Source organism: Salvelinus sp. IW2-2015, linkage group LG25, assembly GCF_002910315.2.
Source record: "Salvelinus sp. IW2-2015 linkage group LG25, ASM291031v2, whole genome shotgun sequence".
Lineage (NCBI taxonomy): Eukaryota > Metazoa > Chordata > Actinopteri > Salmoniformes > Salmonidae > Salvelinus > Salvelinus sp. IW2-2015.
In genome coordinates this window covers 19,887,978-19,915,320 of record NC_036865.1, presented here as the reverse complement: position 1 = coordinate 19,915,320, position 27,343 = coordinate 19,887,978, and the positions used below count along the sequence as shown (strand labels likewise).

General features: G+C 40.9%; 1 protein-coding gene across 1 annotated transcript in view; it reads right to left on the bottom strand.

The window, feature by feature from the left end:
- Positions 1-27,343, bottom strand: part of LOC111951958 (AT-rich interactive domain-containing protein 5B) — a 64,693-nt gene that overhangs the window by 23,705 nt on the left and 13,645 nt on the right. The window contains exon 4 of the mRNA XM_070434976.1: positions 22,139-22,369. Within this exon, the coding sequence (XP_070291077.1) occupies positions 22,139-22,369 (231 nt within the window). The remainder of the gene's footprint in view (positions 1-22,138; positions 22,370-27,343) is intronic.

Genomic DNA, 27,343 nt, shown 5'->3' with positions numbered 1-27,343 from the left:
AACTCCTCTGACTACATCAGATATTTGTCTTTGAGCTGATGCCATGGGTTTGACATGGATCTGCGGACATCTGTGCTAGTTTAAAAAAAACATCACAAAGCTCCCTTCAGACTTTCAGGATATCGACTTCAAATGAGCCTCAAGGTCAAGTGGAGAAATGTGTGGAATCCTTTTATTATTCTGGGCCTGGATGCCACTGATCATGTTCCTTGATGGCAGTTAAATAAGGAACCCTCACAATAACACACATGCATTAGTTCTGCTCTGGCCTTTTTTGGGTCACTGACCTGACTTAAGGTTGAATATGAAGGTTGCTGGTTTAAACCCCTTGAGGAATACACAGCTGTTTAAATGGCCAGCTGTAAAAAGTGGCAGAGATTTAGAGTGCAGGTCGAATACATAAGTTACCTTGGATAATAGCTTGCTCTCTTGGCATTGGCAGACATAAAATAACCCCTTGGGGCAAATCCATCATTTCTGTCAATGAACAGCACCCCCGAGGCATGAAAGTCACAAGGAATTCAGCAGCGATGCAAGCTGACAACTTGATCTTTTGATGCAGTCCAACGCTCCTCTTAACGTCTGACAGTACCTTGTCTAATTTCTCCAATTCAATTAAGGGCTAGAACTTCATTATCATTCCGTGGACGGCATGTTTGAAAAAGCCCTTAGACACCTCCGAATGGTTTCTGAAGTTCCACATAGACAGCGCTACCACAGGATCTGAAGGACTCGTCAGCAGTGGACATTCATCTGACAGATTTCCTGAGATTATGCAGCAATGAATAAAAAGAACACTGTAGAAAAGTGTTGAATAACATTCAATCTAAATACTACCGTGATTATGTCTTGATAGCTTGAAATGATACATTTCATACACATACTGTACGCCCCTGTTTTGAACTACACTATTTAAATCTGAGCTGGCAATGGTAGAGCGATGGTGCAATATAACACTAAAATGCTTCCTCGCTAAAATAGTGCTGCTGCAACAACATCTTGTGAAATGCTGCTGTACTCAGTGAAATAAATCCACAACCACATACAAATTAGTTGCCCTCTTTACTGAAGCAATGCTGACGCAAGTGCCACTTTGACTTTCTTGGTCCAAAATAGCAACTTCTCTGTTTTTATTCCCACATGACTATGAAACTAAATCAGGGGAGGGCCTATATTTCATTGACGTACAAATATGCTTTTGAAAGTCCGACATCTTCCCAACAAAAGGAAGAGATAGTTTCACAACCCTGTGACCCAAATGAGGCCAAAGATCATAGACAGAGAAGGGAGGCACAGTGAGAAAGCCTGTTAGTTGCAGAACAACTTCATGTTTTGTCCTTCAGGTTGAAAATCCCCTCTGAGCACCAGTGTTGCTTAAAGTGCAGGGTATTATTTGAACAACAAAACAAGGCTAATGTCCACATAAAGTCGATTTATTTTTCAGAGAGGACATTAGTATGTGGTGAACTAACACATTTGATCTGTGTTATTAAGTTATGAACAGCAGTCAGCATCTGACTTGTCTGACATGCTAATAATTCTCACTCTGGCATTTGACAGGTGAGCTACGCCCCTCGTGTAGCCTCAGGCTTATTTCCATGCCTAGTCATTTCGAGAAAATGGTCAGAACATCAGATGCATCAAAATTGAAAATATACATTCTATTTACAAAAGAATAGAAATTGTTAGATGACACAGTTGTCAAAATAAACAGTATACAGGGTTTATTTATTATTATAATCTTATAGGAATTAAGGTTTTTAAAAATGTATTTCACCCTATTTGTAGACGTTGCATGATAGTCGTGTACACTCTAATATTTGTTAGGTTCCCAGAAAAAAGTATTTGTTAGTGAAGAGGCCATGTAGAATATAAATGCAACCACAGCATAATACATAATTTAGTTGCTGAGAGCTATTCTAAATTTAATGAAGAATGTGGTTTGCTTATTCTCAGTGAACACTGGGGACGTTGAAACACAACACATAATGCCTAGCATGCAATCACTCGTTAGTGATTACTGTTCTACCTGCTCACTAACCAGAGAAAGAGAGACAGAAAGAGATTAGGATGGAGGAAGCGAGAGCTGGTTGAAAGAGACAGGATTTGCATACATATTTTTCCTTTTTCATTTCCATTATTTCCACTTTTAGTGAACACCAATTATTCATGATTCACCCATTATTCAAGCATATGTACTACTCTACAGCAAACAACCTTTCTTTTTTTAAATAACAGCACATAAAATCCCTACTGGAAGCAAACTTTCTGATTGTGTATATTTTTCATGCTGGGTAGCTCCATTGATGTGACATTTTCACAGTCACTGAGTCTGATGTGTTTGAAAGGGGGCTCTAACAGAGGGCAGCTCACTACTCCTGACACAGGTCAGGACACAGTATTACATGTACTCTAGGATTAAACAGACCTCTACAAATGAGCTAAATCCCCCAGTGAACAACAGCCTAAGGTGGGACCCACCCAGCCTTAAAGTCTTAACCTAATGTTTACACAAGTATATATCTCTCTTCCATATACACTGAGCGTACAAAACATTAAGGACACCTGCTCTTTCCATGACAACGACTGACCYGGTGAATCTAGGTGAAAGCTATGATCCCTTATTGATGTCACCTGTTAAATCCACTTCAATCAGTGTAGATGAACGGGAGGAGACATGTTAAAGAAGGATTTTTAAGCCTTGAGACAATTTTATGTGTGCCCTTCAGAGGGTGAATGGGCAAGACAAAATATGTAAGTACCTTTGAATGAGGTATGGTAGTAGGTGCTAGGCACATAGGTTTGACTGTCAATAACTGCAACTGTGCTGCGGTTTTCAGACTAAACAGTTTCCTGTGTGTATCAAGAATGGTCCACCACCCAAAGGACATCCAGCCAACTTGACACAACTGTGGGAAGCATTGTAGTCAACATGGGCCAGAATCTTGTGGAGTCCATGCCCCGACGAATTGGGGGTATTATTAGTATTAGGAAGATGTTCTTAATGTTTTGTACACTCAGTGTATGCAGGTTGCCTTTGATTCTCATTTAGAAATGTCACACAGTGAGGGTAACACAGAGAGGCGAGGAGTAAGGGAGATGGGGGCAGCACTGTGATTTTATAAAAATGTATTTGATCTTTATTTGATCTTCTCTCATCCTCTGGCATTATGTTTCACATGTTATTCCCCAGCCAACCTCCTAATTTCCAACAAATTGTGTATTATGTGGTCCTTTCCATTTTCCTCAAAGACGATTCCTTCAGTACGCTGACTGACAYGGGAGGATGAGTGATCATTATCTCTCTAACAGAACCTGTTTTTTTTTTTGCATTCCTATAGCCTTTGTAACTCATATAAAGCTTTGCCTTTGGATTTCCTTTCATCTCTGTGGTTTACTTATYCTGCAGGAGCTCAGATGTGAAATATAGTGTGACAAGTACAGAAGTATGCTAGTAAGTGCACAGTGGGTCGTTTAGGTAGTTAAACAAAGTGACAGCTTGTTATCCCTTCAGAGCTTAATACTGTATACTGAGATGGCTTCCAATTGCCTCTTTATGTAAGCTAACGAGTATCATAATGCTCTTATTATGGAAATTAAAAATACAACAAATCCCAATTTGAATAACAATAAAAGTCAATGCAACAATAGCCATTTTCAAATGCTCAAATTTCAATATGAGACAGCCGACACAACACCCTCTATCCTTTTGTTTGTCACAAGAATTTGTAAATTAAATTCTGCCACCATCCTGGATAGGTCACATAAATTCAATGTGAAATCGATTCTATTTCTGGGATTGTATAACCGCACGCAGCAAATATAATTACATGAGAAAATGATTGCTATGCCCAACAAACGTCAACTGTGGAACATTAAAAACCTATTATCAAAGGGAACAATTTGCCAGATATAACGTGGAGGGCAAATCTAGCCATATGTTTATGAAGATGGGGACCAAATGCCAGGTAGTAATTATCAATCATCATCAAAATCCAGTCAAAACAGCAGGTTGCCTGGACCCCAGTCCCCATGGCAACAGGCCCACATCGCAGCATGTATGTTTACAGGAAATGAAATAGTCCCTTTTCAGTTCAGCCTCTTTCTTCCCTACCTCACAGGTGAACGCAGCATTTAACTGCCAGCATTTAACTACATTGTCCTTAAAGGAAAAATCCACCCAAAACCAGTAATTCCTATAATGAACAGTGTTAAATAACACTAATATGTGAAAACAATATTTTTTGTGAACAAATGTTTAATTTTGGCATTGTAAGGTTGGTAGCAACGTGAAAATCTTTGTGGAAATCGGAAATCTGTTGCAGTTCAAGTTGACTACACAACCCACAATTCAATGCTATCTCTATGCTCTGGCCATAGAGATCCTATAGGTTGTTATCAACAAAATGTCACAATAAGGTACAGAGTGTTCGATTTGCCTGCTGGGGGTGCAAGGAGACCCCCAGCTTTGCTAAATCCATTGACAACTAGGTGCCGTTTGCAAGGGATTGGCAAATAATTGGTAACTATTTGGTTGTAATGGTAACTATTTGGTTGTAATGGTAACTATTTGGTTGTAATGGTAACTATTTGGTTGTAATGGTAACTATTTGGTTGTATAATGGTATAACTATTTGGTTGTAAGGTAACTATTTGGTTGTAATATCATCACCTCGATCTTGAAGAGCATAGTCAGAACTACACATTTCTGATTATTCATGCAAAACATTTGCGCACATTAAGCTCTATCATCAGAGTTATACAGCAAGTAACTGCATGCATCAAAGTCAACATGATCATTAAACATCAGATATGTGAGGGTTGATTCACGATACTCTAAATATTGGCCACCATTAATTGGATATTTGAGTGATACAGTGGGGCAAAAAAGTATTTAGTCAGCCACCAATTGTGCAAGTTTCCCACTTAAAAAGATGAGAGAGCCTGTAATTTTCATCATAGGTACACTTCAATTATGACAGACAAAATGAGGGAAAAAATCCAGAAAATCACATTGTAGGATTTTTAATGAATTTATTGCAAATTATGGTGGAAAATAAGTATTTGGTCACCTACAAACAAGCAAGATTTCTGGCTCTCACAGACCTGTAACTTCTTCTTTAAGAGGCTCCTCTGTCCTCCACTTTACCTGTATTAATGGCACCTGTTTGAACTTGTTATCAGTATAAGAGCACCTGTCCACAACCTCAAACAGTCACACTCCAAACTCCACTATGGCCAAGTCCAAAGAGCTGTCAAAGGACACCAGAAACAAAATTGTAGACCTGCACCAGGCTGGGAAGACTGAATCTGCAATAGGTAAGCAGCTTGGTTTGAAGAAATCAACTGTGGGAGCAATTATTAGGAAATGGAAGACATACAAGACCACTGATAATCTCCCTCGATCTGGGGCTCCACGCAAGATCTCACCCCGTGGGGTCAAAATGATCACAAGAACGGTGAGCAAAAATCCCAGAACCACACGGGGGGACCTAGTGAATGACCTGCAGAGAGCTGGGACCAAAGTAACAAAGCCTACCATCAGTAACACACTATGCCGCCAGGGACTCAAATCCTGCAGTGCCAGACGTGTCCCCCTGCTTAGCCAGTACATGTCCAGGCCCATTTGAAGTTTGCTAGAGAGCATTTGGATGATCCAGAAGAAGATTGGGAGAATGTCATATGGTCAGATGAAACCAAAATAGAACTTTTTGGTAAAAACTCAACTCGTCATGTTTGGAGGACAAAAGATGCTGAGTTGCACCCAAAGAACACCATACCTACTGTGAGCATGGGGGTGGAAACAAAATGCTTTGGGGCTGTTTTTCTGCAAAGGGACCAGGACGACTGATCCGTGTAAAGGAAAGAATGAATGGGGCCATGTATCGTGAGATTCTGAGTGAAAACCTCCTTCCATCAGCAAGGCATTGAAGATGAACGTGGCTGGGTCTTTCAGCAGACAATGATCCCAAACACAAACCACCCGGGCAACGAAGGAGTGGCTTCGAAAGAAGCATTTCAAGGTCCTGGAGTGGCCTAGCCAGTCTCCAGATCTCAACCCCATAGAAAATCTATGTAGGGAGTTGAAAGTCCGTGTTGCCCAGCAACAGCCCCAAAACATCACTGCTCTAGAGGAGATCTGCATGGAGGAATGGGCCAAAATACACAAGCAACAGTGTGTGAAAACCTTGTGAAGACTTACAGAAAACGTTTGACCTCTGTCATTGCCAACAAAGGTATATAACAAAGTATTGAGATAAACTTTTGTTATTGACAAATACTTATTTTCCACCATAATTTGCAAAATAAATTCATTAAAAATCCTACAATGTGATTTTCTGGATTTTTTTTCTAATTTTGTCTGTCATAGTTGAAGTGTACCTATGATGAAAATTAACAGCCTCTCACCTTTTTAAGTGGAGAACTTGCACATTGGTGGCTGACTAAATACTTTTTGCCCCACTGTATAAACTAAAATTGAACTATTAAAGTATGATGGTTTAGGTTAATTGCTGCTGACAGATGATAGGCTATATATATATATTTTTTTTTTCACCTTTATTTCACCAGTAGGTGAAAAGAACAAGTTCTCATTTACAACTGCGACCTAGCCAAGATAAAGCAAAGCAGTACAACAAAAACAACAACACAGAGTTACACATGGGATAAACAACGTACAATCAATAACACAATAGAAAATCTGTATACAGTGTGTGCAAATGAAGCAAGGACGTAAGGCATAAATAGACCATAAGGCGAGTAATTACGATATTTAGCAATTAACACTGGAGTGATAGATGTGCAGATGAGGATGTGCAAGTAGAAATACTGGTGTGCAAAAGAGCAGAAAAAAACTAAAACAAATATGGGGATGAGGTAGGTAGTTGGTTGGATGGGCTATTTACAGATGGGCTGTGTACAGCTGCAGCGATCGGTAAGCTGCTCTGACAACCGATGCTTGAAGTTAGTGAGGGAACTATAAGTCTCCGGCTTCAGTGATTTTTGCAATTCGTTCCAGTCATTGGCAGCAGAGAACTGGAAGGAAAGGCGAACAAAGGAGGTGTTGGTTTTGGGGATGACCAGTGAAATATACCTGCTGGAGCGTGTGCTACGGGTGGGTGTTGCTATGGTGACCAGTGAGTTGAGATAAGGGCGGAGCTTTACCTAGCAAAGACTTATAGATGACCTGGGGACAGTGGGTTTGGCGATAAATATGCATAAAGGTCGCAATGGTGGGTAGTATATGGGCCTTTGGTGACAAAACGGATGGCACTGTGATAGACTGCATCAAATTTGCTGAGTAGAGTGTTGGAGGCTATTTTGTAAATGACATCAAGGATCGGCAGGATAGTCCATTTTACGAGGGTATGTTTGGCAGCATGAGTGAAGGAGGCTTTGTTGCGGAATAGGAAGCCGATTCTAGATTTAACTTCCTATTGGAGATGCTTAACGTGAGTCTGGAAGGAGAGTTTACAGTCTAGCCAGACACCTAGGTATGTATAGTTGCCCACATATTCAGAACCGTCGTCCAGAGTAGTGATGCTAGGCAGGCGGGCGAGTGCGGGCAGTGATCGCTTGAAGAGCATGCATTTAGTTTTACTWGCATTTAAGAGCAGTTGGAGGCCATGGAAGGAGTGTAGTATGGCATTGAAGCTTGTTTGGAGGTTTGTTAACACAGTGTCCAAAGAAGGGCCAGATGTATACAGAATGGTGTCGTCTGCGTAGAGGTGGATCAAAGAATCACCCGCAGCAAGAGCGACATCATTGAGATATACAGAGAAAAAGAGTCGGCCCGAGAATTGAACCCTGTGGCACCCCCATAGAGACTGCCAGAGGTCCGGACAACAGACCCTCCGATTTCACACACTGAACTCTATCTGAGAAGTAGTTAGTGAACCAGGTGAGGCAGTCATTAGAGAAACCAAGGCTGTTGAGTCTGCCGATAAGAATACAGTGATTGACAGAGTCGAAAGCCTTGGCCAGGTCGATGAAAACTTTGACAATGTTAGGCTCTTTCCAAAAGCATAATCTCTGATGAAGCAAGCTAAATAACACATATTGCTATCTAGCTAGCTACATGCCAAATGGATATGCTACCCTCAAGTATCTGAAATGACATGATTAATTGATGTTTACTGATCATGAAAAGCATGCAGTTACTTTCTGTATAACTCTGATGATCGAGATTTTAAATGTGAAATAATCTGAACTGTGTTGTTCTGACTATGCTCTAGTTATAACATTTATTTAACAATCCCTTGTCAATGGTTTTGGTGGAGCTGGGTGTCTCCTTGCCTCCCAGCAGCCAAATTGAACACTATGCATCATATTGTGACATTTTATTGATAACGACATATTAAATTACTAGAGGAGCTATGTCATAAACCAGGGATCATCAACTAGATTCAGCCGCGGGTTATTTTTTTATTGAGCGGATGGTTGGGGGGCCGGAAAACATAATTGCAAATCATTTGTAGACTGCAAATTGACGGCAATAATCCCAAACAGATCAAATATTTGACTAAAACATAATAATTTCCAACCTTCCTTACATTTTTGTTTTGCACAGAAAACTTGGGGGGGTGGGGGGGACAAATAAAACCGAATAAAGACCGCCAGTTAGGAAACCCTGTCATAAACCCTCAAGGTTCCAGAATGGGGGGAAATGTAAGCCTTATTTTGTACTCAGGGCACCATTAGGAATGAAACCCTGGTCTCAATTGGGCTATCCTGAATAAATAAAAGTTAATACATTTCTTGGAAAGCTGTGAGTGATATTAAACGTCCTCTCACTTACTTTTTGTATTTTRCGTCTTTTTTGTATATATTTCAATTTATTTTCAATCTCTTTTCCATTTTAAAATTAAATATACCTTCCGGTAACCCGCCTCACCCAATGTGACACGGATCCGCTATTTTTTAGACCTTATAGCCAGAACCTCCATCAGAAGCTAGCCATCAGAAGCTAACCAGCTAATTAGCTACTAGCCATTTAGTCATTGTTAGCCACTGCTAGCGGCCTTTACCTTCTGCACAGACACCAGCCGTTTGTTTTAGCCTGGATAATACTTGCCAGCCTGCCAGTATCGGACTGTTTTCTCCACTACAACGCCGGATTCCTGCCGTAAGCCCTGGACCATTACTCCTGATCATCACAGCTAGCTAGCTGCCACCGAGTGACCCAGCCCCGAAGCGAGCCCTGAGCCAGGCCCACCTCCCGGCCTACTCTGTGATCACTCGGCTATTCAGCCGATGCCTCCCGGACTCTACTACAACATGGCTAGAATCCACTACTCCACCGGATCCTTGCCGTAAGCTCTGGACCTTTGCATCGGATCATCGCTGCTAGCTAGCTGTTAACGAGTGGCTATAGTGGCTAATGCCCCTGCCCCGAAGCTAGCACCAGTTAGCCACGAGCCAGGCGCATCTCCCGACTAGCAAACTACAATACCTCTTTCGCCATCTGMCCCAGAACCCTTTGTCGACACGGCGCCCCGCCGTACCACCACTACTGGTCCGCCGACGTAACTCCATCCTCTGTGCCCTCACCCGGGCTTTGCCGGATGTCGGACCAGARGCTTCTACTTACCCCGGCCTGCTAACTTTAAACGCTGTGTCTCCTGCGTGCTAGCGTAGTAACAACTACCCTGCGGCTTCCCTGTTCCATCTATTGCTGTTCACTGGACCCTATGATCACTTGGCTACATAGCTGATGCCTGCTGGACTGTTKATTAATCACGGTACTCCATTTTGTTTATTTTTTGTTTATCTGTCAGCCCCAGCCTCGAACTCAGGCCCTGTGTGTAGTTAACCGACCCTCTCTGCCCATTCATCGCCATTTTACCTGTCTTAGCTGATTAGCTGTTGTTGTCTCTCCCAATCAACACCTGTGATTGCTTTATGCCTCGCTTTATGTCTCTCTCAAATGTCAATATGCCTTGTACACTGTTGTTTAGGATAGTTATCATTGTTTTGTTACTACCTCTATTACCAGTCTGTTCAACCTCTCTTTCATATTGTCTGAGATCCCTAAAGACTGGAATGCGGCCGCGGTCATCCCCCTCTTCAAAGGGGGTGACACTCTAGACCCAAACTGTTATAGACCCATATCCATCCTGCCCTGCCTTTCTAAAGTCTTCGAAAGCCAAGTTAATAAACAGATCACTGACCATCTCGAATCCCACCATACCTTCTCCGCTGTGCAATCCGGTTTTTGAGCTAGTCACGGGTGCACCTCAGCCACGCTCAAGGTACTAAAAGATATCAAAACCTCCATCGATAAAAAACAGTACTGTGCAGCCGTCTTCATCAACCTGGCCAAGGCTTTCGACTGTCAATCACTGTGTTCTTATCGGCAGACTCAACAGCCTTGGTTTCTCAAATGACTGCCTCGCCTGGTTCACCAACTACTTCTCAGACAGAGTTCAATGTGTCAAATCAGAGGGCTTGTTGTCCGGACCTCTGGCAGTCTCTATGGGGGTGCCACAGGGTTCAATTCTCGGGCCGACTCTCTTCTCTGTATACATCAATGATGTCGCTCTTGCTGCGGGTGATTCCCTGATCCACCTCTACGCAGACGACACCATTCTGTATACATTTGGCCCTTTTTTGGACACTGTTAACTAACCTCCAAACGAGCTTCAATGCCATACAACACTCCTTCCGTGGCCTCCAACTGCTCTTAAATGCTAGTAAAACCAAATGCATGCTTTTCAACCGTTCGCTGCCCGCACCCACCCGCCCGACTAGCATCACTACTCTGGACGGTTCTGACTTAGAATATGTGGACAACTACAAATTCCTAGGTGTCTGGCTAGACTGTAAACTCTCCTTCCAGACTCATATTAAACATCTCCAATCCAAAATTAAATCTAGAATCGGCTTCCTATTTCGCAACAAAGCCTCCTTCTCTCATGCTGCCAAACATACCCTCGTAAAACGAACTATCCTGCCGATCCTTGACTTCGGTGATGTCATTTACAAAATAGCCTCTAACACTCTACTCAGCAAATTGGATGCAGTCTATCACAGTGCCATCCATTTTGTCACCAAAGCCCCATATACTACCCACCATTGCGACCTGTATGCTCTCGTTGGCTGGTCCTCGCTATATATTTATCGCCAAACCCACTGGCTCCAGGTCATCTATAAGTCTTTGCTCGGTAAAGCTCCACCTTATCTCAGCTCACGGGTCACCATAGCAACACCCACCCGTAGCATGCACTCCAGCAGGTATATTTCACTGGTCATCCCCAAAGCCAACACCTGCTTTGGCCGCCTTTCCTTCCAGTTCTCAGCTGCCAATGACTGGAACGAATTGCAAAAATCGCAGAAGCCGGAGACTTATAGTTCCCTCACTAACTTTAAACCACAGCTATCTGTGCAGCTAACCGATCGCTGCAGCTGTACATAGCCCATCTGTAAATAGCCCACCCAATCTACCTACCTCATCCCCATATTGTTTTTAATTTACTTTTCTGCTCTTTTGCACACCAGTATTTCTACTTGCATATCACCATCTGCTCATCTATCACTCCAGTGTTAATTTGCTAAATTGTAATTACTTCGCTACTATGGCCTATTTATTGCCTTCACGCCATTTGCACACACTGTATATACACTTTCTTTTTTTCCCTCTATTGTGTTATTGACTGTACGCTTGTTTATTCCATGTGTAACTCTGTGTTGTTGTTTGTGTCGCACTGCTTTGCCTTATCTTGGCCAGGTCGCAGTTGTAAATGAGAACTTGTTCTCAACTAGCTTACCTGGTTAAATAAAGGTGAAATAAAAATAAATAAAATAAAAATTATATGATACAATATAGCACTTGTTGCATTTACAACTTGTCTAAGTCCTGTCATCAACTGATTTCAGCCAGTGTATGGCTGTTGATTGATTGCATTGTAGCAAACTAACAAACATGCATTGCAGATAATTCTCCAAATTCATTATTTTACACAATATCTTATCACAGCACTGGCAAACCATGGTTGACCAACTCCCTGACCAAAATGGCTGACTTATCCCATCATATGACGGTTCTTGTCCATTCTAGTATTCTAATTCCTAACTCTATACTCCAAGTTGATATTCAGTAATAATAAGGATTTCCCCTTGACCGGCCCACAAATTGGGGAAAACAAACATTCTTTCACATTGACCCCAGTGTAAAAAAGCCAACTTTGTAGTACATTTTTAGTTKTACAGAAAAAACAAAACATGCCGAAAAGCTGCTGTGTTGTTCGATGTACATGTAACCAGGTCAGAAATCCCGACCTATGGTTCGCAATGCCCCCACMTAGYGAGATATAGCCTGCGAGAAGAGCCCTGTGGCTTCAGGCTATTTGGTGTGGGTTAGTGGGAAATTGTGGGGACTCGGTGTCCAAGTAGGCTACACGTAACTATAGCTCTATGTGTGTGGAAAACATTTCATCACTGGTAAGGTATTTAACTTGTTTAGTACAGTCCGTTTGTAACWCCATTCACTAGTTGTAGCTGTATAGTCTGTTTGTGTTGTTGGTGTTGGCTAGCTTATTGTTCCAGTCGGTAGCTAGTTAGCACTCACTCACATGGCTGCTAGCACCGTCATGAAAAGGGGCATGAGGGAAGCCCTACAATATAACGTTTTTCCAAGTAGTGAGAACGCTTGGGAGCAGGCAATGTTGAAAAGTCATCTTTAGACATGTTGTACTTTTCTTCAATGTAGTTTTGTAATTGACTAAAACAAGCAGACAACAAGAAAATTGCGTTTGAAAAAGGTTACGTTTTTGCTGTGAGCCACTGAGGGAAACCTAGGTAACCACAGGTTGTTTTCCCCACAGGCGGCCTGAGCCGTGACTTTCTATCTAATACCGACTGGGAGTATGGAGATGGCTGGCTAGCAAACGTAGCTACACACAATAATACGAAAGTCAATAGCAGCATGTGAAGTAGCTAGTTAGCTGTAAAATCGCCTAAACAAACTGCACTATCAATTTAGGAGTCTACAATCTCACCATGTTCCACCTGCAGATTGTGTGCTTCGCATTGGAGTCTGACGTTTGCAACAGCACCATGCAATGCACCCTGGACTGAAGAGGACAAATCTGGTTGACCTTCTGTTAAATTACACATATCTCGAGGTAGGAATATCTATAAAAAAAATATAAAAAAATAAAAAAATATGATCAATGGCTCATTCGAGAGAAGACCTCCTGCATTATGACATCAGACAGTATTCAAATCTGACCTGTATGATAGACGTTTTTGCGATCTTAAAGTAATCTTCCTATTACCTTCCAGTGTAGTGAGAGCGTCTTTTACACAATGCTACGTCATACCGACTGTATTTCTGCCTGCATGAACAGCAAGAGCTCAGATACATATGAAAAGATAGTTGACTCAATACACTCTTAGAAAAAAGGGTTCCAAAAGGGTTCTTCGGCTGTCCCCATAGGAGGACCCTTTTTGGTTCCAGGTAGAACCCTTTTTTGGTTTCAGGTAGAATCCTTTTTGGTTCCATGTAGAACCCTCTGTAGAAAGGGATCTTCATGGAACCCAAAAGGTTTCTACCTTGAACCAAAAATTGTTTTTCAAAGGGTTCTCCTAGAGGGGCAGCCAAAGAACCATTTTAGGTTCTAGATAACACCCTTTTTTCTAAGAGTGTAGAACATCACTCGGAGATGCCAAAAAATTATATAACATTCAAAGTGGGTGAATCTTTCCTTTAAGAGGGCATACACACTTCCTTTATGTCCACTACTATTCCATCTGGTTGGGATACCCTGTAAAACCACACATTTCACTGCACCTATCCAGTGTGTGACAATAAAACATCTTTATTTTATTTAACCACAGGGTTAAAGTTAACAGCCCTCGAAGCTCCTGATACAGCTGAAGACACGTCTGTAATATCTGGATGTTGTTTAATAATGGCCCTAAGGTTTATTATGTTCCCCTGCAAAGACCAATACTCTTTTTTGTTGTCCATGTCTCTGTCCCTCTGTTTCAACTTTACATATAATACATGTCTTCGTGTAGACCTACTTTCTATGTCACAAAGGCTCAAAATACCTTCTTAGATAGCACAGTGTCTACTGTATGTCATTTTAAAATGTTGTGTGAAAATAACATTTGTGTCACATCTTACCCAACAACCCTCTGATACATCACTTATACCGAATAACCATGGTCTTTCATCCTCCTGGAATAAATATGAAATTCACTTTAAACAAGATCCGCTAATTAACATGATTAGCTAATAAACAAAAGCAATTTGAGCTAAAATGATCAGAAGTGCGTATGAATTTGCCTTGTTTATTATTGCTGTCATTTGCCACTGCAGCTTTATTTGTGCAGTGTTGTCTATGCACCCCTTGGGAAGGGAACATTACTCTTTCATCAGATCAAATGAAGTGAAACGGAGTGATTCCAGGAAGAGCCAATTAAACTGTTCAAAGACGTTTATTATGGTGAGGATTATGAAATCATTTTCATTGGGTGGAGTGTGATAGAGGGTGTGAATGTGTGTGATTGTGCTGAGCAAACTCATAAAGTAGCAGTGCTTGAGTGTACACTAATACACTCAAAGTACACTCAAGCATTAAATTGCCCCTTTGCCATTCTCACATGTACAATACCATACATTTAACTTAAACATACAGTTCAACGAGCATTCTTTAATCCTGCTCTTTTAAAATTATGCATATATAAATCAGAATTTTACTTAAACACACTACATTTTTCCCTCTGCCTTTCATTCTCGCTGTCCACTTTCCTCCTCATGTGATACACTCATGATCTTTGCAGCGTGCCATTGGGACTCATTAACAGACATCATTCTCCAAACTCTGCCAGCTTTAAACCACAACCAAGCTGACAAGCAGAGTAAGGAATGATCTGAACTCTGACCTCGAAAAAACTTGACAACATCCCCGTGCTCCATTTAGATCCAGTCACAGTGTGTGATTTGAACACACCAAACGCTCTGTCCCCACCCCACCATACATCTCCTCTGCCCTGTTCCATTAAGAAAGATACAAGTGTTGCTCTGTTGTCAAAAAGGAGGAAAATATCAAACAAATACATTAATAGTGTCATGTTCTAAAAATATATATCTGAGCAGTTTACATACAGTAGAGTTCAGATTTGCCTTGTGCCTATGAGTTGGCAGTGTCACTAAATGGCTATTGTTTAGAGAGAAGAAAATCCCTTTTAAGGATGAAAGTCAAGCCTAACAACACACAAAGGGGCTGTCCCAAATACGGCATGTCTTTCTGTGAGAGCGAATGTAAAACAGACAAAATTACGTAATGTGGGATTTGCTAAAAACGGGCTAACCTTCAAACGTTTCCAGATTATTGATATTGACAGAGTGAAACAAAAACGAAATGGGTCTGGCTGGGGCTTTTAAAAATCAAAGAATCTGTTTCATATATAACTACCCAGCAGTGGAGGAGCTCAAGACTTATGCTATTCATTACCGAGAAAGGAGAAATCACAGCGACCTATAAATAAATGAATGCATGAATAAACACACCCATACATCAATAAACCATAATGCATTCCAATAGATTACGCTCCAGTTACATTTGATGGGATTGAGTTAACCAAAGAGCTATTGTGACGACTTTGTCATGTAAAATCTTTGAGCATTAAACTGTGGTGGTGATAAATAATACATGTATACTCATTTCAAATAGGTCAGGGCATGCTTTTCCACTACCTATTGTCTGTTTGTAGGGTAATTTATTCCTCTGAGAGATAGTGAGATGTTTCCCTCGCTGAATAACACAGATGCCTTCCTTCATTGTACCGTGATGAGGAAGAAGTGTTAGTAAGAGTGATGCTATTTACAATACTCATAAACGATGTTCAAAAATACCAACATTCCTCTACCTGCAAATATGATAGGAGCAAAAGACTGCCCACACAACGCACTAAGGGGAAGTTCATCCATTTTTGCATGTGGCCTTATTTTCACTCAAACTTCCCATTTAAAATACAAACTTCAAGGGTGTGTAATATCATCCCTCGTGACTCATTGACTCCAGTCCCCAGCATGCTACTCCACAACCTCTATACGATGTGTTGTGTAGGAATTAAGCAACTTCAAAAGCCTGTGAAAGTCCTCTCCTTCCTCTCTCTGTCCAGATAAATCCTACCTCCAGGCTGTTTAATGTACAGACAAAAGGCCTGTAATAATGTGCATCTGGGCAGCTTGTTTCTGATTAGGATACAAAACAAGGGATATTATGCTTCGCCACACAGTCATGCTATCAGTGGACTGAAAATGCTTTTAGTTCAGTACCAATGTGAGATTCTTCCTAACATGAAACATTTTTTTTCACATGCTTATTAAATCCTTAATCTAATGTTTCAATGATATGGCATATGGATGATAAAAAATGCATGACCATGGTAAACACAATTCCGAAATTGATGGGAGGTTCAGAAAGATAAGAAAATTACATACCTATGATTACCCAAATATATTAAAACAGTGGCAGCTATATAGCCTGATTTTAGCTTTAGAAGAAAGGTTTCAGAGCAGGAATTCTTCCAATCTATAGGGGAGCACATGTTAACAGTTTAGCAGGATAAAAATGGGCCTGTCTTAGACAATCTCCAGCTCTACTGGGATTCAGTGGAGGGGAGTGACACAGGCACACAAAGGAAATCACTCCTTTATCAGTGTGTTTATATTCTGCTCTCATCCTGGCCATGCTACAGTGCTTTTACAGGAACATTTACAAAGTTTACACTCCAGAGCGAGTGCCCTTCATTTCACAATACGATAAAAATAGAATCTCTTTAGGATCTATGCATCTGGGTAGCATTAATATCCAGCAATAAATCTTTCCCCCCCGAGGATTACTAAAAGGATTCAGATGGATTCCAGAAAATGTTCCACTTTAATAAACATAAAACCCCAAATCTGAGCGGAAACATTTCAAACAGGCAAAAAATAACAACAATTTTTTCACAAAAACATATAGATTTTATCTCCTTCCCAGACATAGCAGTTTGAATAAAAGACTAAACGAACGAATGAGCCTGTAGTTTCACCTCAAACATAAGTACCTCATCAGCTTTCAAAACACTGTTTATTTAAGCAATGGGTATTATGTTTCTCAGAGGTGGGGGCAGGGAGAGTAAGCAACATTATWACTTTTTCGCAGGAAAATAAGAACTTGTCTCACAATATTCTCAACGCATGGTTCCACTGTTGCCAGGCATGTAATTATACCAATGTTCAAGACAACATGTTCTCTCACAGCATATTCCAACCACAGAATTACAATTTTAGTATGATTCCCACAGAGCAAAGTCAATCTTACTGCCTCTAACTATCTCCCAGAGGAAATGTCTTGGAACGCTAACATTTCTTCAAATCTTTCTTTGTAGACTATGTTATGTAATGACACATTTTTCTTCCGTCATATCTGTGTGGTTGTACAGAAGAGTATGTTCACAGAAAATATGATAATAATATGCAATAGTCACATTGTCATCATCCTCTCCAAAGTTTGGTAGAAATGAGGCTACATGAATATGGAAATAGGAAGTAAGTACATGATACTAAGTGACATCATGTCAAGCTGCCCTGCTATTACACGGGCCTTGAGTAACCAAAATAAACCCTTAACGTTCTCTAAATGACAGTGGCACTCCTTGGTCCTCTCTAGATAGCAGCATTTTAATTATTAGCAGTGTTCCAGTAGTTCTGCAGTGACACAAATGACATTCTGTCCACACACCGTGAGGTGGCTGTCAATTCACTTGAATAAAAAAAGAACGTCTGTTAAATGGGCAATGCTAGCAACGCTAGAAAAAGACTTGGCCAATGTTAAAGGTCAGGATTAGCATTGGAAAAGCATAAATACAATCGTTTCCAGTCACTTCTAGCTTTAACAACGGCCCATTATTCACTGCCCCTGGCACTTGACCTAATACAAATCTGGATTAAACATGGGTGATTTTAATGTTTCCTAACACGAATGAAACACACATTAATGTGGCGTACTGAAAGAAGTGGTGTTTACGTAATGACACTTCAGTCAGAGAGTGAAAAAGACTTGTGCCTGAATGCGGTGTGACACTTACATGTGCTGGCACAATGAGCCAACAGTGTGAGCAGCAGGAGAATGTGAGCTTGCTATTCATTCATACCAGATTTTCCTACGCATAAAACAGTTTCCCCTCACCTCCTCATTTCTCTTTTAAAATTAAATTACCCACACACAATCTCTCCAAAAATGTTTACCTGTTCCACAATTACAGTGAGTTAAGCTAAAATTCAAAAGGTCCTTAAGCTATAAAAAAATGGGTTAAAGGCTTTTATCTCAATATCAAATCAATTATGTACCTTACTGTGATTGTTTTAAATGAAAATGGTCAAAAAGAAACAAAAGCAGCTTTTTAGCAAAGATCAATTTCTCGAGCAAGAATTTAACTAGGAAAATCTGTGAGTGGTCTGAGTGGGGAAGGAAAAACTGAAAACTAGACGTTATTGGTAGAGAGGTTTGGAACTCTTTCTTATTGGTCTATGGTCGTTATCAATAAAATGTCACAATATGGTGCAGAGCGTTAGATTTGGCTGCTGGGGGTTCACTAAAACCATTGACAACTATGTGCCATTTTCAAGGGATTGTTGAATAACTGTTATAACTACACTACATGACCATGCTCGTCGAACATCTCATTTCAAAATCATGGGCCACAAGTGTATTAGTGAGGTCGGGCACTGATGTTGGGCGATTAGGCCTGGCTCCCAGTCGGCGTTCTAATTCATCCCAAAGGTGTTCGATGTGGTTGAGGTCAGGGCTCTGGGCTCTGGGCAGGTCAGTCAAGTTCTTCCACACCAATCTCGACAAACCATTTCTGTATGGACCTCGCTTTGTGCACGGGCGCATTGTCATGCTGAAACAGAAAAGGGCCTCCCCCAAATTGTTGCCACAAATTTGGAAGCACAGATCCTATAGAATGTAATTTTATGCTGCAGCGTTAAGATTTCTCTTAACTGGAACTAAGGGGCTTAGCCCGAACTATGAAAAATTGCCCAAGACCATTATTCCTCATCCACCAAACTTTACAGTTGACACTAGGTATTCAGGCAGATAGCGTTCTCCTGGCATCCGCCAAACCTTGATTCGTCCGTCGGACTGCCAGATACTCCAGAGTCCAATGGCGACGAGCTTTACATCCCTCCAGCCAACGCTTGGCATTGTGCATGGTGATCTTAGGCTTGTGTGCGGCTGCTCGGCCATGGAAACACATTTCATGAAGCTCCCAACAAACAGTTATCGTGCTGACGTTGCTTCCAGAGGCAGTTTGGAACTCGATAGTGAGTATTGCAACCGAGGACAGATGATTTTTACGCGCTTAGCGCTTCAGTACTCGGCGGTCCCATTTTGTGAGCTCGTGTGGCCTACCACTTCACGGTAGGCCACACAGCTCCTAGACTGTTCCACTTCACAATAACAGCACTTACAGTTAACCAGGGCAGCTCTAGCAGGGCAGAAATTTGATGAACTGACTTGTTGCAAAGTCACTGAGCTCTTCAGTAAGGCCATTCTACTGCCAATGTTTGCTGAAATAGCCGAATCCACTAATTTGAAGGGGTGTCCATATACTTTTGTATATATAGTGTATTTGGTTTTAATATCATCACCTCTTGAAGAGCATAGTCAGAACAACACAGTTCAGATTATRCCACATTTAAAAGCTCGATCATCAGAGTTATACAGAAAGTAACTGCATGCTTTTCATGATCAGTAAACATCAATTAATCATGTCATTTCAGATACTTGAGGGTAGCCTATCCATTTGGCATGTAGCTAGCTAGATAGCAATATGTGATATTTAGCTTGCTTCATCCGAGATTATGCTTTTGGAAAGAGCTTGACATTGTTAAAGTTGGCAGTCAGACTTCTGTCATCACCACTATAAATGGCAAGCAAATCTAACAATATAGCCATCTAGTTTATCCCCTGAAATGTAGCTTGTTAATTAATTAATTCAGCCAGCAGCATACCACCCTGCATACCACTGTTGGCTTGCTTCTGAAGCTAAGCAGGGTTGGTCCTGGTCAGTCCCTGGATGGGAGACCAGATGCTGCTGGAAGTGGTGTTGGAGGGCCAGTAGGAGGCACTCTTTCCTCTGGTCRGAAAAATATCCCWAATCCCCAGGGCAGTGACTGGGGACACTGCCCTYTGTAGGGTGCTGTCTTTCGGATGGGACGTTAAACGGGTGTCCTGACTCTCTGAGGTCATTAAAGATCCCATGGCACTTATTGTAAGAGTAGGGGTGTTAACCCCAGTGTCCTGGCTAAATTCCCAATCTGGCCCTCAAAACCATCATGGTCACCTAATAATCCCCAGTTTATAATTGGCTCATTCATCCCCCTCCTCTCCCCTGTAACTATTCCCCAGGTCGTTGCTGCAAATGAGAACGTGTTCTCAGTCAACTTACCTGGTAAAATAACGGTAAAAAAAATAATATATTTTTTACCATATTAACGTGATCTGTTATTAGCTAGCTAGCTAATTTGATGTGTTCCATCAATCAATTAATGCAGCCTATCATGTCTGTCAGCAGCAATTGTGACTAAAAACAATGTTGAAAAGGGGATCATGTTAGCTAACTTCACTTGGTAGGCCTACGTTGGTTGGAGAAAAAAGCACATTAGGTCGACTTACCACTATGTTTAGCCAACTGTGCAAAGTTTCTACCGGTAGCTTGCAAAGTAAACATTACCAGCTAACAGTTCATCGGAAAATGCGCCCTTCTGCTGCTTGACAGGCAGAACCCACAAAGGATAGGAAATTAACCTAAACCACTCACACTTGGCAGGTATAGATCATTTTGAATTTATATTACACAAATATCAAATTAATGGTGGCCAAAATTGAGAGATGATAGAGCTAAATGTGCGCAATTGTTTTTCCTAGAATAATCAGAACTGTGTAGTTCTGTCACGCCCTGGCCTTAGTATTCTTTGTTTTCTTTATTATTTTAGTTAGGTCAGGGTGTGACATGGGGTATGTTTGTGTTTTTTGTCTTGTCTTGGGTGGTTGTAGTGTCTAGGGGGATTTTGTTAGAGTGTATGGGTTTGTGTTGAGTGAATGTTTCTAGGGAAGTCTATGGTTGAGTGAATGTGTCTAGCTATGTCTATGGTTGCCTGAGTGGTTCTCAATCAGAGACAGATGTTTTTCATTGTCTCTGATTGGGAGCCATATTTAAGGTGGCCATAGGCATCATGTATTTGTGGGTAATTGTCTATGTTGAACGTTTGTAGCCTGTGTGTGTGTGCACTACGTTATTTAGCTTCACGATCATTTGTTGTTTTGTATAGTTTGTGTAAATGTTTCGTTTCGATCTTCGTCGTTAATAAAGATAAGATGTATGCTTATCACACTGCGCCTTGGTCCGTCTCTCCACACGATCGTGACAAGTTCTGACTATTCTCTTCAAGAGCTGATGATATTACAACCAAATAGTTACCATTACAACCAAATAGTTAACATTTATACAAAATGTCCTTAAAAATGGCACGCAGTTGTCAATGGTTATAGAGAAGCTGGGGTTCTCCTTGCCTCCTAGCAGGCAAATCGAACGCTCTGCACCATATTGTGACGTTTTATTGATAACAACCTATTAAGTAATAACCGCCTGATGATGTCACTAGGGAGGCCAAAACTCCATCCCACCAAAACAGGCTGAAATTTCAGTAGGTCTTTTCAAACCGCTCTCACACTAAAAGGGAATTATCATAATTTTCACAATTTCACAGGCTTATTCCAACCTCATACTGTAGAAATATATATATATAACACAGGAAAATCACTGGGCTGCGCTGGGCCTTTAAACAAAGACTATCTTAAGGACAGAAGATACTCATCAGTATGGTGTGTTTTGCAGTGTTGGGGTCAGTTCCATTTCAATTCAGTCAATTTTGGAAGTGAACTGAATCATCTCAAGTCCACATGGGGAATTTCAATTCAAGGTCACATAGAGACTTTCAATTCAATCCATCCCTCGAAGTGACTTGAATCAAAGTGGAAGTGACCTCAACCCTGTGTGGTGTTCGGCGCAAAATTGGAGAAAACCTTTTTAAGCGGAGCAGGTGCTACCTGCACCCTAGCATTTTGGGACTTACCGAACTCGTCGCATACACTCTCGTTCTGCAGCAGGGTGGGGTGTTCGAAGGTGTCCCTGCAGTAGAGGATGCGTGTTGTGCTGTGTAGGGAGGCGATGCCGCCCAGAGCCAGCACGGTGTGGTTCGTCAGCAGGGCCGACGGCTGCTCTCTGAGCCGGGCCAGGACAGAGCGGTAACGGCAGTACTGGGGATAGCTCAGCACCAGAACCTTCCTGCCGTCATCTTCCTGACCTGGAGCAAAACAATATTTCAAACAAACAGTCAGCCCTAGTTCCAAACAAATATAGTTTAAACCTACCCCCACCCCCTGATAATGACACATTTCACTTGAATAGGGGAATGAGTACGACTTTATGTATGACATATACTGATAATAGCAGAGGCAAATGTCAAGACAACTAAAAGATCTTCACATCTAGATTGGCAGGTGTTAATAAGCAACTTATAAGTAAATTCAAGCAGCAGTTTTCCCAGGATTGCTCACTTTAGGAAAACAAGCATGTAAGAAATGCCCCTTAAGGCAGTCTTGTCTTTCAGAAACAGGCAGTTTAGGTAGAAAATGTGTTAACCTGGTTAGAGAGAACCCCAGACAATCCATCACCTTTATTTAACTAGGCAAGTCAGTTAAAGAACAAATTCTTATTTTCAATGACGGCCTAGGAACAGTGGGTTAACTGCCTTGTTCAGGGGCAGAATGACAGATTTTTACCTTGTCAGCTCGCGGATTTGATCTTGCAACCTTTCAGTTACTAGTCCAACGCTCTAACCGCTAGGCTAACTGCCGCCCCAATCTATAAGCATATCATGCAATTGTGTGACAGGAAAAACAATATACTTTATAGTGGTGAAATATACTAGTATTGAGCCCAAACAAGTACTGTTAGCCATGAAAGAATAATATATACCCCTTTGTCCATCTAACCATAAAACTACACCATGTATGCAACCTTCGTACAGAAAAGTAAGGTTGAGTTGGTCAAATTGGTAGACCAGTACAATGGAAACCTTACCCACATAGAAATGAAACACTAATTGACCATCCCCTCTCTCTCCCTACTCCTCTCTTTCGCTCTCTTTCACTCTGCATACAGTATAAGTATAGACTGAATATGTTGAATAATCCCTGGGTGGCATTTCTTCGCACATATCCAGCCAGAGGTGTAATCCATAATGAGGTTTTGAATGTAGGCATTCTATAGTAGCACCGACTCAAACATTCCACAATATAACAATGAGACTTTTAATATGAAGCACCTGAACTAGGTTCTGGGCGATATGGAGAATAATTCATATCATAGTTATCAATATTATTGACAGTGTTGATGATAATAATTTATATGAAATATGATCTGAATATAACCAATTTGTAAGTCGCTCTGGATAAGAGCGTCTGCTAAATGACTTAAATGTAAATGTAAATATAAAATGAGCATTTCTATTGAACAGGGTTTGGTGGCACACCTTCATTTGACACCATTTGCTCCAATTTTGTGTCCACAGCCCAGCCCTATTAGGTACCATAGTCCAATACAGGTACCTTTCACAGACAACAGAGCCAGATAACTACACATTAATAATACTTCAAAAGGCAGGCAATGAAAGCCTCCATCCTCAAACACACAACGCACAGATGTGTGTTTCTGTGGTCGTATGCAATTACTGCTTGGTGGCACATGGTTTGTTTCCAAATGTCAAGGATTCTATTTGAACTAGCCAACTATGGAACCTGGCAATCTCCTGAGGGCCCTCCCAGCATTCTTTTGATTAGATTCAATTTGGGGAAGAAGCCATGGGGGATTTACTGTATAGTAGGACTAAGTGTGTGTGTGTGTGTTGGTTCTTCTAACATTGTGGGGACCTAAAATTCCCAAAAGTCCCCACAAAGATAATAAAACAAGAAAAAGTCTCCCTCGTGGGGACATTTCCCATGTTCCCATCAGGACAAAGGCTATTTTAAGCTTAGGGGTTAGGTTTAGGGTTAGGGTGACAATTAAGGTTAGAATTAGGGTTAGGATAAGGGGTTTAGGGTTAGGAGTTATGTTTAGGGTTTGGGTTATGGGTTAAAGTTAGGGTAAGGGTTATGTCTAGGGGAAAATAGGATTTTGAAAGGAAATTAATTTTAGGACCGACGAAGATAGAAGAACAAAACATGTGCGTGTGGTGTGTGCAAGAGAGTGTGTGTAATGCAATGTAATGGTATACAATGTAATATAATGGTATATAATGTAATGGTATATAATGTAATATAATGGTATATAATGGAATGGTATATAATGGAATGTAATGGTATATAATGGAATGGAATGATATGTACACACTTAATGTCCCTTTGTTCATCAAATCTGATCTTTTCAAATAAAGGATCTTTACATACAAATTTGAATTGGCTGGGGCCTTAGCTCTGTCACTAGAGAGTTGAAAGACGGAGAGAAAGAACATTATGCTGTTTCTCTTTCTCTCTCTTTACTAAAGCAGCTGGTTTTGACAAGCAGCCTTTAGTGTAGGACCTAGAGGCCCTTCTGTGATGATTAAACTACCATGTAATGTATATATATATATATATATATATATATATTTTTTTTTTAAATGCATCGTCAAGTCATCTCAAAGCTAACATACACAACAGGGTCTGTATCATCAGCATAAACACAATGTGACAGGATGTCATCATAACCATTCAAGACAGTTCATTACTATTCATAACCGAGGACATATAAGAGTGTATTACAAAATATGCTATTCAACCGTAATTATACAGCAGATGGATTATAGTGCCTGCATAAGCAAGTGCAGAACTCCAATTCCAAGACAACTCAAGGTCAAGGTCGGTGATTCTGGGATATAGGCCTACTATTTATAATACTGCTGCTTCCTGCATCACCATTACTCTGAACAACCATAGGCAATGAGAGCTTTTTTGCTTTCCACTTCTCCGGTCAATGCTAGCAATCCTTTCAAACCTACTTCTGGGTTTCCTTTAACAGAGATTACATGATGAAGAGTAAAGGAACATCTATTTTCCAACACAGACTCCAAAAAAATGTTTTATGCTAGGTAACAGCCCAATGTATTAACGAAATTGGTGTTGTATGGCTTACATTTCAAACAAACTTAAAATCCTTACACCAGGGGAAAAAACTATTTCAAACACCGTGAGTGAAGTTCTGTTCACTGAGGCAAAAATGCTGAAAACCATTATTCTCATACTATCTTTCAGTCACTAAGTCCTAAATCACTCACTCGGCTGAAATTTGCTGTTGTCAACATTTCCACATCATCTAACCAGACAAGGAATTTACTGGAGTCTAGTGTTATGAGCCAATAGCGACACATTGATATCTGTTCTTACAGTAGGTACCGCACGGATATCAAAACAAAATGTAAACCTTATCAAAGTACAGGGAATAAACTAGGGAAACTGGACAAGGAGACTATTTTGTATTCTCTCCCCATCCACTGCCTTTTTTGCTGTTCAGCTCTGTATTGATTTCAGAGGTTGCCCTGTTTCCATTTACCCAAGACTCCTTTCATAATGTATAACACCTCTCTGATTCATCCGCCTCTCTTTCCTGCAGCATCTACGGTTTTCATATAAAGGACGTGACACAGAGAGCTATATGCAGGCTGGCTCTCAAGCTGTTTGTCTTTATTGAACCAAAAAAGCATGGCATCTGCCAGTAATAAATATTGGACGGAATGCAAAAAGACAATCATATTTCAGTAACGACTAGCTTCTCCTCCCTAGGGAGAATTTATTTTATCCCTTCATATTCATGACGCATAATGTAGCCACCATGATTCAATGGGCTCCAATCAAGAATTGACTCGCCTCTTCACAACAACCCATAATATCAGTTGCATCAAAACATTTCCTGGTTTAGATCAGCCTTAAGATAACTATTAGTCGCTGGTATATTCACAAGGCATATCTGTAAAGCCTTCAAAGGGAATGGTATTCTCACAAAAGGGCACAAACGCCCAGAGGAAATGTTCTATTAAAACTGTATGAAGGAAGGACAGCAGAGGGCTGCTCTCTCTGCAAGTTGGTTCCTGTTCTTAATTATCTAATGGCACTAAAGTGCCTCTTTCTGTTCTATTTTTTGGGGGGATTGGAGGGAGGGGAGGGTGTCCCGAAACAAAAAAGAAACGTTTATATAATTTTCACCTCAATTAATTCAAGTGTGCTGCGCAAGAATTTAGGCCAGCTATATGCGTTCAGAAAGAAAACGCAGCACAATTGCTCTGAACACTGTTCTTCATTTGGTTCCAGATGTTCTCACAGTTTGCATTGAAAAATTGCAATAAACGACATTTTSAAAAACATACTCCCATTTCAAATGGTTTAGAAAAAAACAAGAGCACTTTCCCTGAGTTGATTTATGTGATTCTATTACATTAAACATTCCTTCCCCTAAGCGGGCTCTGCTCCCTAGCAACAAGCGCTAGCAGCTCTAATGTCGTTGGCATGGGGCCAGTGTAAGCTGTCTGTGTTATTGATTGCTAGATTGAAAAGTTTGCATTTAATAGGCTCTGTAATACATGATAAAATTATTCAGAGCTCCTTGCGCCAAATTGGTTCCTTTGACTATCAAAGACTATGGCGGTTACAAACAAGGCAGCATCCCAATGTTCCAGAGGTCTTTTAAGCCTGAACCAAATTATAGCTTCAACCCTGCATCACCACAATCATACTCCAAACATGAGACCCATAATTGTATATACCATCGAGGTATTACTGGTAGGAACAAGAAAGTCGACTTAGACAAGCAGAAACAGAGATTTTACAGAACTGACAGTCAATAGCTATTGTCTGTGGTAAACAGGCCTCAACATTGCACCTTGTTCTTTGTTTTATTCATCCAGAGAGATTAATGGCTCTGTTTGCCCTTCCCAATCTAGATACTGCACTGTTGCGCTACTCCTCATTCACAAATTATTAACAGTAGCCAGGCTGTTACATAGAAAACCTTGCCCAAAGGAAATTTTCAGTTTAAATGACTAGTTCTGAGGATGAAAAGAAGGTCAGGGGAAATCTGAGGCATTTAATTCCACTATTTCTATGTCTAAATCTAAAGGCCTTTTCTCCCAGATGATAATATACAATCTCTTCTGATGGACCGACCTTTCCATTTGTCACGCGGCGTTGTTCGACACAAACTCAATTGAGCAGCTGTGATCTTGGATCATAAAGATTGTGACTGAGTT